Raw genomic sequence first — 16,254 nt, 5'->3', positions numbered from 1 at the left:
TGTATTGATCTGTTAGCGTCTTACAGTGGAAGACGCTAACAGTTGCCTGGGGGTTGGGCCTCTGTACATGCTGGGCCCCAAGCTTTGGAATAGCTTGGGGCTGCCATGGCAACCATCAAGTACCTGCCACAGCAGCGTGGGGACCCAATGGATGAGGGAGCGCAAACCTTCCATATGCTGCGGTCAGTGCTGACAGTGGCATATGAGGGGTTAAGCCACCGATGCTGGTAGATGCAGCAGGGATCTGGCCATCAGTAAGGAAGGACCCCAGGAGAATGCTCGTCCTGGGGCACCAAGTAGCAGCCCCCTAGGATGAGCATTCTGGTCCTGGGTCCTTGACGCGTTACTCTATGGCAGTCCTCCGGATACAACTCTCCTCCTTAGTTGAGCTGCTTTAACGCAGTTGACGTTACATGTATGCACAATGTACAGAGCAGTCTAACGTCAGGTCTTCTCCAGAGCTGCATTCATAAGTCTGTTGAGGTAAAAATGCTCTGCACACTCCACAGTAGGCAACGTACACTGCATTACAGGATCTCAGCCGCATATCACTAACAGGCTGCGGTGTGAGTGCAGCTCAGGATGTGAGCGGAGCACAGGTCAGGAATACATGACATCTGGAGAAGGCTCCTACTAGAGCATGGATGTCAAACTCATGGCCCTCCAGATGTTGCAAAACTACAACTCCCATCATTCCCTGATAGCTGTAGTATGCCCAGGCATGATGGGAGTTGTAGTTTTGCAACAGCTGGAGGGCCACGAGTTTGACATCCCTGTACTAGAGGAAACGTGTTAACCCCTTCAGGAGCAGCAGGTACAGTCACACACCTCCAGTATCACAATGTTTATTGATAGATACAAGTATATAAAATCAGGGCATGAACAGGACTTGATAAATTAAGTAGACTTAATTTCAATACTATGAGGACCAATTCATTTTTCTCAGCGTCGCACCCGCAATGTCACTCAGGGCAGCGATCTCAATGGAGCAGAATTTGTGCAAGTAACCAGGTAACTCTTAGATATTTTTTGTGCACCTGCCCAGGCTCGAAGGTATTAAAATCTAGCACAAAAAGCCCATTACTAGAGGTAGAAATACAGGCAATATATACTATTACGGCAACGACCATGGATTACAAGTAAAGATTCTCTGTAACAACGACTCAAGTATCACACTGAGCAAAGTGCATCTACAGTATTCAGTGTTGCTTCTCCTCCGGCGGCAGAGTCCTTGCCATTGACCAGCGTCTGTCTCGAGAACATCGGATGTAATTATTGCATGCTGCTAATACACGGATCTAAACATTACAGATACTCCTAAAATATTGCATGGCTATGATTAAGACGTTACACTTAAAAACCTTTCAGGCAGAAGGATCTGAGTCGACGTGCCTCTGCATTAGATATTGCGAAAAAAATAAAATGTTACAGCGGAATGGTGTTTTCGCAGTGGTTAGGTCAAAAAACGCAATTTACACCATAGCAACAATAAGTCTGCACAACGTTTAAGGCTTTGGCTGGTTCTTTAGTCGGCCTCTTCCTCAGACTCTTCTTCTTCCGCTGTCTCCAGCCAGGTCAGCCACTGGTTCACCTGCGAACAAGGAGGATTGCAGGTCAGATCGGACGATGCAGGGACGAGTATCAGTAAGGATGACCTATAGGTGACCGTACACTCTGGATAGGAGGTCAGCTGAACCCACCGGCCATCTAATGTGTACGGCGGCCTCGGAGGAAATTCGGATCAGATTTCTATAACCCAATCCTTATGTTCTCAGGAAGCCGCCGCGGTTCTCTCCCCGCGCAGGGCACATGCACGCTCCTGAGTCCAGGAGAGACTGACGTGCAGTCAGCGGTCAACTATCTTACGTATATGCTCTGAAGCACTGTCCTCTGACTGTAGCAACACTACAGTCACAGGGCATCAGGGAATGATGAGAGTTGTAGTTTTGCAACAGCTGAAGAGACATTGGTTGGGGAACCATCACTTTAGAGAAAAGCTAGAGACTAGGGATGAGCGAATCGACTTTGGATGAAACATTCTGAAGTTGATTCACATAATACTTTGAATACTGTACAGAGCTGGCGCTCTGTACTGTATTAGAATGTATTGGCTCAGATGAGCTGACATTATTACTTTGCGAAGTCTCACAATACTGTAATAAACATTTCCTGAACTCTGGTTCTGTTCCAAGGTACCACTCCATTTTAGATCCCGTAGATTCTACTAATGTCCTACCTGGAATAAAGCTTTTCCTTTTCCAGGAAACTCCTGTGTGATATCTTCCTTCCATGCCAGAAAGGCCTCCTCTTCTAGGATTTCCATGTCATAGAAATGGACAAAAAAGCGCAACAACATGCCTGAGGACACAGGACAACACGTGTTAGGGAGGCACAAGATGCAGGATGGCAGAGGGATGATGAGGGGAGTAGTGGACCAACCTTTAGGGAAGTTTTTACTGTAGCAGTGCACCTGAAGGGCATAGAGGGCACTGACTTGCAAATCAACATGGTCATGGAGGAACTTCTGCATCACCGGCTTAAAGGACAGAAGCAGCTGCTTCTCCTGGTCAAGCTGCTCCTTCGAAGGCGCCGCTGCTTGTTCATCATCATCCTCCTCCTCTTCCGTTGGGCAAACCTCATTAGAAATATACTGTAAAAAGCTGAATAGGGGAAGAGAAACCGTCAGGGTCAAACCTGATCACATCCTTCATACAATATCGCGGGGGCGATTCGTGTTCAGAAACCTCCCCTGCACTCACCTAGTCATCAAAATATTCACAAATCCTTTATCTAGATGAAGTTTTGGAGAAATGTTGTCCTTAATCCATTTGTAGATTGTTTGTGGTGAAGGATCCATCTTGATTTGTTTCAGCAACTCTTTCTCCAGTTTCATCAGAGGAAACAGGAAGCTCAGGCCCTTTCCCTCCAGGATCTCCAGCATGCGGTCCTTGTTCTGGTCGATTTCTAAGGGAGGGGAAGGAGCACAAGCTTTTAGCCTGATGACAGGAGTCAATAGGCGCTTGCACAGTATTTCAGGCGCTCTCACTGTGGATGTCTGTCACAATCTGCCCTCATCACCTCGTGTTGACCCACGGGTATGGGGAGAACATGGTATCCTTGTCATACAGACATCATTTTATCTGATGGTAGTGCACCACTTCCCCCAATATACAGTGCACCACTTCCCCCAATATACAGTGCACCCAACCTGGAGCATTCTCCGCTCACCTGGTAACATCTTCTGCATATTGACTTTGCTCTGCTGGAACAGCTCCGTCAGCCATTCCCGATCTTGAAGCTTGGCCAGTTGCTGAAGGCAGAGTAGGAACAATGGAAAATGGGTGCCATTCTCCAGGGGCTGAGCCAGCTCAGAAATGCTCACCAGGTCAGCAATTATGGCACGAGCTGCAAACTGTGCCAGGTAGGACTTCACCAGGGGTATGTCCACCTCCAGCTTTGGGCACTGGTCCAGCACATTTAGGAAAGCCTGTAAAAAGGAGGAGAAAGCCGTCAGTGGGGGGTGGATACAGAATAATCTGCTCCGAGGCACAGCTGAAGCCAGAAACACTTACCTGCATGAAGTTGTCACTGGTGGCCACCCCCTCTTGCCGCAGGACACCAATCAGAGAGCTGGCGCGCTCCTTGTCCTCGTCAGTCCGGTCTAGTGATTGGAGGACGATGCGACTGATCATTTCTGGGATGAAGTGTTTGGGCGCTCTCATTTCTTTCACGCTGTTTATGGCATCTGCCGCATTCCCATTATTCAGATACTCCGTCACAAATGCTTCCTGAAACGAGAGACCACCCGTGAAGAGACGCGCTGTGAACATTTATCAATGTATTTGCACCATTGTCTCTATATTCATGTCTCATCTCCGGCACAACGCTCATTAACCCCGCACAGTCTCGCTGCTCGGCTGGGATTTACACACATTCATGAACTGGGACTTTTTAAAGTGTTGCGCCTTTCAGCATCTCCCACTCCAGCTGGTGGGCGGCATAAAACTAAGAAACGAAATGCAGCTCGTCTTATGGTCGGGAGCCTAAGAGCCATTTGTCTATAATATGGAGGTGTTTGAAAAGAGAATCAAACACCAGCTATAAACACTAGCCCCTTAGGGAGACTATTTTTGGCCCTCAGGATGCAGTGACCGCATCATAGGGGACAAGTAACTTAAATTTGTGCCATTTTAGGGTTACAAAAAAACGGAAGGGCAGGAAAATGTTAAGGGAACATCCAGACCCTACATAACAGTGGTGCTGCCCCTTTAAGGCTGAGCCTACACGGTAATGCGATACAAGTCACATCTAATGATGTCAGTGGTGTTACAATGTGCCCTCCTGCGACCGGTTGTGTCACAGCAGGCCAAATTCTACTCCCCTGACTTTAATGTCACATGCAACATCCTGCGACATCACTGAAGGCCCAGGCAGAGTCCAGGGGTGTATGATGAGAACCAACGTGTCTAGACCCCAAATAGGCAGCACACCGAGGCCGCTGCTCCTGCAGCCCAGGGATCAGCCGCGTCTCCATTCACTTACAGTAAGTTTCAGCAGCTCCTCTCTTGATGGTGGAGGCTTCTTCACACTCTTGGCAGGTTTTTCTTGGATGGGTGGGGGATTGGTTTTTAGCCCGAGCTGAGGGGTCTGTCCCATGGGTGGCGTCTGCGTGCGAGGGGGCATCATGCTGATCTGAGGCTGCAGCTTTGGCACTTGGTTTTTATTCATTAGGAAAGACTGAGCCGGTCTCAAGCTGATCTGGAAAGAAAGTTTACAAACTGTAAACTACGGCCAAGTGAAACCCCGCAAAAAAAAAAAAAAAAAAGTTATATACACATGCCCTCATATCTCATAATTGTGCTCAAAGGACACTGGGTACTCCGGAATAGGGAGACAGCGGTGAAGAGTGGGGGTGGGGAGAGGAGAACAAGAAAAGGAGGAAGATGATGATGGGGGGGCAGGAGGAGACGCCAGCTTCTGTCCTCAAAATAACGCGTCTTTTCTTAATCATTGGGCATGATCTCCACTGCTGCTCTTCAGGGGGACTTACCTCATCCGCATTAAGCTGCCCTTTTTTAATAAACCGGGGAGGCATATCCTTGGACTGTCCTTGCTGCGACAAGAGCCCCTGACTCTGGTACATCTGACCTTGTCCCTTAAAAAATGTATAGTACATAATTTATAAGACCAGGAAAAGTCACTATTTCAGTGCAATATTCCACATTTTGGGTGCCATTTTAACCCATTCTCGACCACGAAACAAACAGCAGTCTGTATGGATGCTGTATACACACAGCCCCCTGCCCCTTCATGCAGTCAGGTTCCTATAACAGTGCCAGGCCAGAGATTTAACCGCAGTCAGAACTAGATACCGCTATGCCGGGTTCCAGGATCCCATCAGTAACTTACATTCTCAGGTCTAGATGCCATTATTGGGACTGTGCATCTATGTAGGATTCTTCCACACATCACTGGGGGGCAGTTCCGTAGCAGCACAATTAACCGCTGTTGGACTCAGATTTCCCCCCCTTACTAGTACTGTAAGTGCTGTGGGATCTCTCCATGCATGTATTTTACTCTGGGCATCAGGGCCCCCAAACTACCGACAACAAAAGTCGCAAAGAGGAAACCTAAGGAAAACCTACTTCTCCAGAAGTCAATGCGATTTACTAGCTTAAAAATACAAGAGCGCTAGAAACAGCTAAAGGTCTGCACGAGGAGCAGATTCCCAGGAACATCGGCCACTTGATGCCAGTAATCTGCTCTGCACTGTTTCTGAGAGGATATTCCTATAAGTAACTTGAATTCTCTGAACCAAACAAGTGGTATTAAAAATACATATAATTACCTGGCTTTTCATGAACGGTTTGCCTCCAATTTCACCAAACTGGGACTGAACAGGAGGTATGATGTGCCCACCATGCCCATTAAATAGCTGATTTGAGCGATGCCGTCCCATGGTTGGCGAGAACCTGTCCTGTATAACTCCTGGACCAGTGCCTATTCCACTGCCTGCAAGACGGACAGTCATTATAAAACCAGCAGGAAAAGTTAAGATTCTGCAGAGCAAGAGCCGGCTACCCACCTGGCATTTGCCTAAACATGTCAGCAAGTCCTCCAAGAGGGTCCCTGTCCAGCTTCATTCTTGGTGGCATGAACGGTCCTTCCAAAAAGAAGTCAGTTCGCATTCCTTGAGACATAGAAGCAGGAATAAAGACTCCTAGATCCTACAGAACACAGGAATGGACGTCAGTGAAACCTACAAGACTCCACAACATCTCAAAACATTGCTGGACTGCGGTCACTTACCTTCACTGCATCTTGGCGGATTTGTGTGATAGTCTTTGGTCCATTGTCATTAAAAGCTTTGCGAGGAACCCAACCGTTTGCTCGCAACTCCCCAGTATCCTACAAAGACACAGAGCATTTTACAGGCAGCATACAAGATGGAAACTGCTAAAAAATAATAATAATTTATAAGCCAACTATTAAGTTTGCCATTCAGAGAGGAGGAACTTCTCCACAGTTTAGTTTTATAATGCAAGTCATGGATTAGGGACCGGCTTCGAAATCACAACTCAAAAAGCACTCACTTGCAGCAGGAAACGAATCCTTGCCGGCAATTCCTTACTAGACTTCAAGGCGCACATCCGGGCAAAGTACTGATCCATTAAGGACTAGAAAACAAAACAGAGGTACATTACAAGCCTTGTTAAACTGCATTTAAAGGGCACCCATCACTCTGAAGTACGGTTGGGTGATATAAGGAAACGGTGATCTCAGTTTCCTAATAACCGCTGTATTTTGTGACGTCAGAAGCGGTCATGTGCGCTGACCGCTTCAAAATATGCATCCGCCCGCCCTGCACAATTGCATACCAGGAGTACAATTCCTGCCCGCAGCAGCTGCCCCCGGCTCCCATAATGAAGTCCCTGCCCACCAACGTCTGAATATGACGAGTGAGGCCACCGAGCAGCGCAAGACCGGAGCAAGTGGTAGGAAAGTCCTACTCAGAGACCGCCTCCAACCCCCACAGGAGTTCAATGTCGCCTGCAAGTGGAGAGAGCGCCGGTCCCAAGCCGAGTGAATAAAAGGTGTAATGTCTGCCTATGACGGTGACCACGTGTGTCTTTTACTGTGGCCCCGTCTGACTCTGACCTACTCCTTCCTGCAAGCTGCACATCGAAATAGCAGGCATTATGGAAGGAGTCATCACGAGTCCCTCCCCCATACATGACCAACAAGACGACATTGTTATATTGGGGGCCCATGTCACGTCTGTATAACATCTCCTTGCGGCTGCCCCCACCATACAGTATAGCATCTCCTTGCGGCCCCAAGTGGGTTTTTTTTCCCCTCTTATAAATGGGGGGGGGAGGTGGAAGTTCATTGGAAGATCTGTGGACACCCCCCCCCCCTCCATTTTTAACCTCATCATGACCAGCCATTACTTTACAGGATGATGTGAAATACAGAATGCACGGCGGACATGTTCTGTCTTGTGTGTTACTTTGGCTCGTGATCCCCTGGGATGAGGGGCGGATGATCAGCTTTGAGGAAACACTTTTGCATTACTCCATCAGTGCTGTGATGCAATTGTTCTCCTCAAAGCCGGTAACCTTCCCAGGATATCACAAGACATTTTCCAAACTGCTGCATGCTCTGGACACAGGCTTTCCTATTATACTTGAAAGACAAAATAAAAGCCCCCAAAAAAGCATGGCAAGTTGTTTAAAACCCACAATGTTACAAGAGTTGGGAAATGCTGCAAACTGATGAAGGGGTTTCAGCATTAAGGGTACAGACTGAAGTACATACCTTGGCTTTTTCGTGGTCTAATCTAGGCCCCACAGTCCTCATTATCTGACAGAGACACTCCAAATCCTCTCCCATGTCTTTAAGTTGGACTCTCTTCTTCTTTTCCAAAAGCTAATGAGACAGCATGGTGTGAGCAAGTGAGCAGCACCTCCTGACCTGCACATCACCCTCCCTAGGACTAGAGCGCTAGGAGACCCCTCTGCGGGAACAGACCGTCCTAACATGCACCATAACTGCAATCATGCCCGTACCAGCAGGTCAACATGTTATTCTATGAGCCCCACTTCAGCAGATTTATCATGTACAGAAAGTTAATACAAGGCACTTCCTAATGTGTTGAGAGTCTCCATATTTCTTCCCTGCTGGTCTCATTCACGTTTCCATCACATTATACACTGCTCGTTTCTATGTTTACGAGCACTCTGCAATCTTGCACACAATAGGAAAAAGCGCCTATAGCATGACTAGGCACATGCGCAGCAGCTACTGCCTGGCCGCCTTGTATCTGCACCGCCGCAGTGGTAGTCACCATGGAAAGGAGACGTGTATAATGTGATGGAAAGATGAATCTGGCCAGTAAAGGAGGTAATATGTAGAAGCACAATACATTAGTAACAGCCTGGTATTAACTTCCTCTACATGATCAATGCTGAAGAGAACCCCCCCTTTAACATGTACTTAATGCGATATCTGTGAGCCCCGCTTTGTTTCAAAGGACCCAACATCTAGGACTTGTTAGCTTATAGAATTAATCTAGGACACCGCTAAAGTCACGCTCTATATCCCCTAGTATAACAAGGCAGGTGTGATATTAGATGTTCGACCCCCCCCCCCCCACTTACTGTTTTGATGCACTTATGAAGGATAGATTCATGAATAAGGTCAAGCTTGCCAAGCTCCCCAATAAATTTGATGTTCCCCAGCATCTTGAGCTTGGCAATAGCTCTCTGTTCCTCTTCCTCAGGGAGGAGGGGGCCGTCTCTTTTGTCATATACTGCATGAAACACAAGAAAACAGTATATATAAGAAACACGCAACGCTCCCTCCGAGACCCACATACCAGCCCGGCGGCGCACACTTACCATCAACATTTTTCGATCGGTTCTCAAACTCATCTTGAAGTTTTGAAATTAGGAGGCGTCTAAACGTCTGCGGGGGGAAAAAAAATAAAAAATAAAAATAGTCACCTTTGTATGAGAACACAATCTTTATATAGTGCTAACGTATTCTGCAGGGCTTGACAACGGGAGGCCCTAGACAGAGGCATTTACAACACTCACTGTGCTTTGCTTATGCCCTGGTGGACCCTCGGTTGATGGGCCGTCAAAGTTTGGTGCCTCTTCTGCTAATCGCAGACATAGCTGAGCATAGAGTGAGCTGTACTTCGGCTCTTCGAGGGCTTTGTCTACAATCTGTCAAAAAAAAAAAAAAAGTGCATTAGTAAAGTGGTCAATTACACTCCACAGCTTCATGCACATCAGTCCCAAAAGGGTCACTAAGGGGGGTTCACATCAGGTTTTATGCCTCCGTACACTTTTTTTTACAATGGAACTCTATGGTGAACAGGTGCCACTATATGGCATTTTTTGTGAAACAAACCCACCCAAAGGCAGAGAAACTATACCAAGCCATCCACAATCATGTACATGGAGGACTCCAAGTCAAGCCAACAGGAGCACCCGATGCATGTTACCCCTGGTCCTTTGAGTTCAGGACTAACTTGTATGGTACAGAGATACTGATGGTCAGGGTCCTCACTCCAGCGGCCCCCTGCCCCAATCAGCTGTTTTTAGAGGTACTGCTGCTCACATCAGCTCTGAAGTTACTTGCACATTGTCTCGCCTGTAGAGATGGTGAAGTGTAAAAACAACCGCTCGCCCCATTCAAGAGAACGGCACGAGCAGCTGTAATCACTGCGTGCTGCTGCTGCTGTAAAGCCGACGGTGCACAGGTAATTTAGAAGCAGCACGAGGAGCTCATGTATAGGACAGAGGGCATCCGTGTCCTTATTCTGCATCTTCACAGTTCTGATGCAAAAACATCTGCAGCAGAAAATCAATGCCATACATGCAGTGGGGTTTCTGCGGCAGGTGCGTGGATGTCACAAAGCCTCAGACATATGGGACAGTAGCTCGTTTGTCAGCTGTAATATGCGAGGCAGCGGCAAAAACGGATCACTTGATGGCAGCACATCTCCCCCTGTAAAGATGTGCTGCTGATTGTGCATCCTGCTCACAGGTCACACCAACCACTCGTAATTCACCAATGACGTAAATAACGAGCACCGACCGACTGCATATTGCTGAACACTAGACATGGGCACAGAATTGTGTGAGAGGCTAGTCACTGCTGAGGGGGGGAACTGCTAACATACCGTATACAAGACAATACTTACAAGCAGTATGACTCCTTTGAGGATGAGTTTGGTATCTACACCCGCATTAAGGAGCTCAAGGCATAGCTTGTCAAACTTCTCAGGAGCAAGCTTGTTTAAGATGCTGGGGAGAGGAAGAAAAGAGAAGTTATTAAACCGATTTACACAAACTAAAGCCTGTAATAATCCTGACCCTGCATACAGTAAGGTAAGGGGGCTCCATGTTAGGATGCCTGGAGAAAGCGGAAAAACCCTACAAAACTTGAAGTTTTTGCTTGTTTATTAAAAAATAAAAAATAAACTAGAATTCCCCCCCTGGACATTCAGTCCCTTTGCTGTGACACTTGACATTTCACGGTGGGTCCCCATTTCTCTGGATCCTCTCTAAGATGTTCTACGCCTTGATTGGGGTCACCTGTGATAAATTCAGGCGATTGGACATAGTGTGGCAAGACACGGCCCTGTCTATACAAGATCTAACAGCTGAAAATGCATCAGAGCCATGAGGAGGAGAGAGGTGCCTGTAGAGCTCAGAGACAGGATTGTGTGGAGGCACAGGGAGGAGAGAGGTGCCTGTAGAGCTCAGAGACAGGATTGTGTGGAGGCACAGGGAGGAGAGAGGTGCCTGTAGAGCTCAGAGACAGGATTGTGTGGAGGCACAGGGAGGAGAGAGGTGCCTGTAGAGCTCAGAGACAGGATTGTGTGGAGGCACAGGGAGGAGAGAGGTGCCTGTAGAGCTCAGAGACAGGATTGTGTGGAGGCACAGGGAGGAGAGAGGTGCCTGTAGAGCTCAGAGACAGGATTGTGTGGAGGCACAGGGAGGAGAGAGGTGCCTGTAGAGCTCAGAGACAGGATTGTGTGGAGGCACAGGGAGGAGAGAGGTGCCTGTAGAGCTCAGAGACAGGATTGTGTGGAGGCACAGGGAGGAGAGAGGTGCCTGTAGAGCTCAGACAGGATTGTGTGGAGGCACAGGGAGGAGAGAGGTGCCTGTAGAGCTCAGAGACAGGATTGTGTGGAGGCACAGATCTGGAGAAGGGAACCTTTCTGCTGCTCTGAGTTCCCAGGAGCACAGTGGCCTCCATAAATTCTGAAACAAGAAAACAACCCTCAGCACATGGCCATGTCAACACAGGAGCAGCTTAGGACAACTCTGGGAATGTTCTTGAGGAGCCAGAGCCCTGAACCCAATGGAGCATCTCTGGAGAGACCTGAAAATGGTTGTCCACTGTCAGCCAACACCCAACCTGCAGAAAATCCCCAAATCCAGGTGTAAACCTTGAGGCATCACCCCTAAGACAACTGGAGGCTGGAATCACTGCCAAGGGAGCTGAAGACTTATGGCCACGTGAAAGGGCTGAATACTTATGTGAATACAAGATGTTAGTTGTTCCTTTCTCATTACGGGCGACTGAGGGCCGAATGATGGGGGAGCGAGAGAACAGAATGTGAGGACAGTGGGAGGGTGTGAAACCTCTGCAATGGACCCCACATCACTTGGCCTGTTCTCTGGAGTCGTTGACTTACCCTCTTACTTTCCTAAAGATTGCATCGTGCCGTTCTTTCTCACTTGCGGAGGGGTGCGCAGTGTTGTTGGCGGAGTTATTGGGGGCGTTAACATCTCGTCTAGTGCTTCGTGAAGGAATCCATCTTTGAACGCCAGGCCCTGGGGTTTTCCCCAGGTACTCGCTGCAAGAAAGAGAGGGGGACCCCTTCATTCAGGATTCAGTCACTGACGAGCCGAGCACACGACATCGTCTCAGACTGGAGACAAAACAAAATAAATAAGACTATAGCAGTCGCCAATCGTACGTCATATACACCCGAGACGTCTGCAGCCATCACTACCTGCACCCGACAGTATTAGGGGGAGATTCTGACAGGACAGTCGGGGGGCTCGCAGAACACCAAAATGATTTATATGTTGGGATTCAACTGCCATTTTCAAAATCTCTGCTTGTTGTCAGTGAACTGCACTTCACCATGTAACCCAGCCTTCGTGAAAGAAAGGCATCAGGTGGAGACCAGACTGGATACAACTAACAAACCCTCAGTTGCGATATTATAGGAAAAGTCCAGGATCAGAAAACAGCTGGTGCTGCAGCTTAGCTCCATTCATATTACCGGAGCAGAGTCACAGTAAAGGGCTGGGCCCATCGCTAGGATATACCACCGATGTCACATAGGTGCGGGTACCAGAAGTGGGACCCCAAAAGTGAAGGAGGGCGCACCACCCAAGCACAGCCACCCTCCACTCACTTCTATGGAGCGCTGGAAATAGCCGAGGACTGGTTTGGCCATTTCAGGAACCTCCATACAAATTAACAGGGCAGCCATGCATGCTTGGGGTGCTTTTCTTCGCTTTGGGGGCCACTCTTTAGAGGCAGGCATGTCCCCCTATCTGATATTCATGGTACCGTATTTTTCGCCCCATAATCCCCTCTGTGTCTTATGGGCTGAATACTAATGAAGCGCTTCATTAGTACCGGAGGACCGGGAAGCGGTGAAGGCCTGTACCCATGGCTTCCTTGTCCTCGGCTGTGCACTGCGATACACAGCCAACAGCAGGATGAAGAGGATTGCGAGGGTGAGGAGTGGGGGCTAATAGGCGGCCGACATGCTCGTCTGACCTGAGGTGTAATTGAAAATATTTTCTTATTGTTCTCTAAACCCCAAGTGCGTCTTATAGGGCAAAAAATACGGTATATCCTTGCAATATGTCAATTTATGTGATAAGCAAAGTCCTTTAAAGTCCACCCATGGACAGGTGTGGCACCATTTCTTAAACACAGTATCCGCGTTTCTGTAATCCTGGACAATCCCTTTAAGTGTGGACGGGTTTAACCATTAATTGAAGCCAAGTAGATGAGATCAGATCTTGATTATGCGATGACCATTACAGGGGCCCCGGGTACATTTTGCTGCTTCTCTCCACACTAGCACACATGACACTCGGGGGGAGGTTTTCTCCACCATATAGAAGTATACACACCAGCGTTTCCGCGCGGCTGGGTCACTGTGCGTTACAGGCGCACAACCCGCGGAGTCCGCCCCAACTAACGCGCGCTGCATGCAACTGCACGGAGCGCAGATGTATTATAGAAATACACCAGTGAGTTAGAGACTGGGGGAAGTGGGGAAACGTTTGGGCCTCTCAGACGATCTTCTCTGGGCAAATAACGTCACCCAGTCAAAATCCTGGCAAAACCCTGCAGATCACGGTTGTCCACCTGCCAACAATCAAAACGTGGGACAAAGAGCCAAAATGAGAGACACATGGAAGAAACAGCCAATCTGGATTACAAGATGATAAAACAGGACCCCCCAAAATGCTTTATACTTTATAATGCACATAATGTAGCGGCAGATACAGGAGCAAATCCAGATCGCATCCGGTCAAATCCAGATGTGACAATTGTGCGTCCTATCTGCCTTTACTAAAACAGGGGTCCAGCCTCTGTATAAAGGCCGCAGCAGCCGGACCTTCTCAGAATGACAGCCTATGTCTTATCCATGGGGTCCGACAGCTGAGAAGATCACAAGAACATGGGTCCATCTAACTCCAGGAGCTGGCCAAGTGCAGTACTCCTGTACATCAGCCCCGTACCAACGGATCCGTGCACGCGCGACCGCTGCCCCAGTCAAAGTGGACTCTTGTTCTTGTGATTAGTGTTGGTCTCAGGAGTCGGACCCTCAGTTATTGATCGTTAATAAGCTGTCATCCTGGGAATAGATAGTCGACACTATCCTCAAGATGGGGCATCAGTATCAGATGAGGGGGTCCGACATCTGGCGCTCAATTAGCATGTCCATGTAAACGGGTCACATGGCCTAGTTACAAGCTCAGCCTCAGAGGTGAATGGAGCTGCAGTACAAAGCATGGCCATCATGTACAGCGCTGGCCCCCCCCCCCCCCCCCAAAGGGTAAAGGGAGTGTGACAGCTCGTCTGCGGGGGTGCCAGGACCCAGACCACCGCCAATCTGACACCGATGACTTATCCCGAGGATAGGACACCACTTAACGGATAACCCCTTTAAAGTAAAGCCAGGAAAGGTCCGAGTGCAGCGGCCACAAGACAGAAGCTGAAACGTGCCGAGTGCAGCCACGTGGAAGCTGGTAGAGGGCTTGATTCGCCATCTGACTGGGGGTCTGTGGGAAGAACATGCAGAGACTGCCATGAACCTCCACTTTCAGATCTGACGTTGGACCTCCACCACATAGACAATTATGGTGGAAACTCAATGTGCTATTAATGGAAGAAGCCGTTTTAAAGGGGTTCTCTGATAATGAAGTTTTACCAAGTACCAGCAGCCTGCCTCACCAAGCTAACGATTTATACTTCCCGGCTCCAGGCCTCCGCGGTATCCATGTTCCTGTCCATGCAGTGATTACACCAGGGTCACATGCTCTGCTGCTCACCACTGAAGCCAGGTATTGGTTGCAGCAGACCTAAGCCATGTGACCACGCTGTGCCGGATGTAATCACTGCTGGGATCAGACACAATGGAGGCGGCATGGAGCAGTAAGCACGAATCCTTAGTGAGGCAGGCTGCTGGCACTTGGTAAAGTGTCATTACCGGAGAACCCCCTTAAGGCAGGCAGTGAAGCAGATACGCTGGGTAACAATCCTGTCCATCTAGTACATTCATTTCTATACCACTGTATACATATACGGCCAGAGACCCCCACATCCTGCAGATGGGGTACTGCTCATCCATATCACATGCAGAAGTGTATACAGCGACAGGTTCTCTTCAGAGGGGTTTGCCAAAAAAAGCAACCCCCCCCCCCAAACAAGATAGGGTATAAGCATCTGATTGTAGGGGGTCTGACCACTCGGACCTACCACCAATGACAAAAATGACAGTCTAAACAGGGCAGCAGGTTAAGTATGTGAAACTGCCACTCTCTCCGCGGAGCTGCCAGAGACCGCCGAGCACAGCGCTCACCTACCTTCAGCAGCGCCACAGAAAGTGAACAGAGCGGCAGTGCACATTAAGGGTCCATTCACATGTCCGCAATTTTGCAGAACAGGTGGGGACCTATTGGGCCGGAATGTGCTACCACCATCCGCATTTTTGCGGATCCGCAAAAAAATAAAATATATAACATGTCCTATTAATTTTCTATGAGAGTGCCAGCGATGTGCAGTCCGCAAAATGCAGAAAGCACATTGCCGGTGTGCGCATTTTGTGGATCCGCAAGACACATACGGATGTGTGAATGGACAGTTACCTGCTGCTCAATCTGCTTGGAGCAATTAAAACCGCGTTTCTGCGATTGGTGGGGGTCACATGTGTCATACTCCCACCAATCAGTGGAAAGGATATAGGTTGCTTTTGGGGCACCCCCTTAAGAGTTTCCTGCATACAATCACATTAGGTCTGTAACTAGTCAAGATCTACGTACCTGTTGCCGACAGTTTTGGTATAGTGCTGAGAGGCACCCCTACCTCCTCCACCTGACGAAGCACTGCAATGAGAATAGGAGGGCGTTACCACAGAGGAACGGTCACACGTGGCTCTAAGAGGGACTGCGTAACACCCACAATGGCGGCCATGCAGCTTTCCTGCAGGGCAGACGGGGAGCCCACATGCATGTAGTTAGGGGTGCACTGTGAGGCAGTGACCCACGTCTCAGAAGCTCAATATGGGCGATGACTGGGACTTAGAGCCCTCTGCTGCTTCTTACCCTTTCCCTCCTGTTATTTAAGTGGTTGGAGCAGTGTTCCCCACCTGTGACCTACCTGAAACGAGAAGCACCCCCTTCTGCAATCGCACTCTCCACTTTGGCGGCTTGATAACCAAGAATGTTCAAAAAAAATGAATAAATACTCAGTGGGCAGGGCGGGGAGGGGGACGCTCGCTGCAAGACAGAGAAAGAAGAGTAAGTGCAAACCCCATCATACGGTCACCTCCCCCAGTGTACAGCAGAAAACACAAGATGTCACTCACACCACTGGCCATTAACCTCAACTAACCCTGAAATGGCAGCCAACAGGGAGCAACAGCCTGCAGGCTTATTGATAATGTGAGCAGATGTTCTGCAGATTCACTCGTCCAGA

At 48.7% G+C, this 16,254-nt stretch overlaps 1 protein-coding gene and 1 non-coding gene across 3 annotated transcripts; both read right to left on the bottom strand.

Annotated features, from left to right (window-relative positions):
* Nucleotides 1–831: 831 nt before the first annotated feature.
* Nucleotides 832–15,996, bottom strand: EIF4G2 (eukaryotic translation initiation factor 4 gamma 2). Of its 2 annotated transcripts, XM_044273621.1 has the most exons (21): nucleotides 15,937–15,996; nucleotides 15,600–15,662; nucleotides 13,182–13,419; nucleotides 11,717–11,878; nucleotides 10,214–10,316; nucleotides 9,099–9,230; nucleotides 8,901–8,967; nucleotides 8,661–8,812; nucleotides 7,819–7,929; nucleotides 6,594–6,677; nucleotides 6,310–6,408; nucleotides 6,086–6,227; nucleotides 5,849–6,012; nucleotides 5,051–5,155; nucleotides 4,543–4,758; nucleotides 3,573–3,788; nucleotides 3,229–3,487; nucleotides 2,760–2,964; nucleotides 2,440–2,660; nucleotides 2,237–2,358; nucleotides 832–1,591 (listed from the first exon to the last, which is right to left on the bottom strand). In XM_044273621.1, the coding sequence occupies exons 3-21, from the start codon at nucleotides 13,259–13,261 to the stop codon at nucleotides 1,526–1,528; spliced, it is 2,706 nt and encodes a 901-aa protein (XP_044129556.1). In that variant the 5' UTR covers nucleotides 13,262–13,419; nucleotides 15,600–15,662; nucleotides 15,937–15,996; the 3' UTR covers nucleotides 832–1,525. The 2 variants fall into 2 exon arrangements, with proteins under 2 accessions (XP_044129556.1, XP_044129558.1); XM_044273623.1 differs by lacking the exons at nucleotides 13,182–13,419; nucleotides 15,937–15,996 and having other exon boundaries at nucleotides 11,717–11,953; nucleotides 15,600–15,660.
* Nucleotides 4,837–5,018, bottom strand: LOC122922869. The gene has a single exon (XR_006387202.1). It is a non-coding gene; the product is annotated as a small nucleolar RNA SNORD97 (small nucleolar RNA).
* Nucleotides 15,997–16,254: the final 258 nt, after the last annotated feature.

The sequence above is a fragment of the Bufo gargarizans genome, unplaced genomic scaffold (assembly GCF_014858855.1).
Source record: "Bufo gargarizans isolate SCDJY-AF-19 unplaced genomic scaffold, ASM1485885v1 original_scaffold_1005_pilon, whole genome shotgun sequence".
In the NCBI taxonomy this organism is placed as follows: domain Eukaryota; kingdom Metazoa; phylum Chordata; class Amphibia; order Anura; family Bufonidae; genus Bufo; species Bufo gargarizans.
Note: the sequence above shows the minus strand (reverse complement) of the source record. Positions and strands in the feature narration are given on the sequence as shown.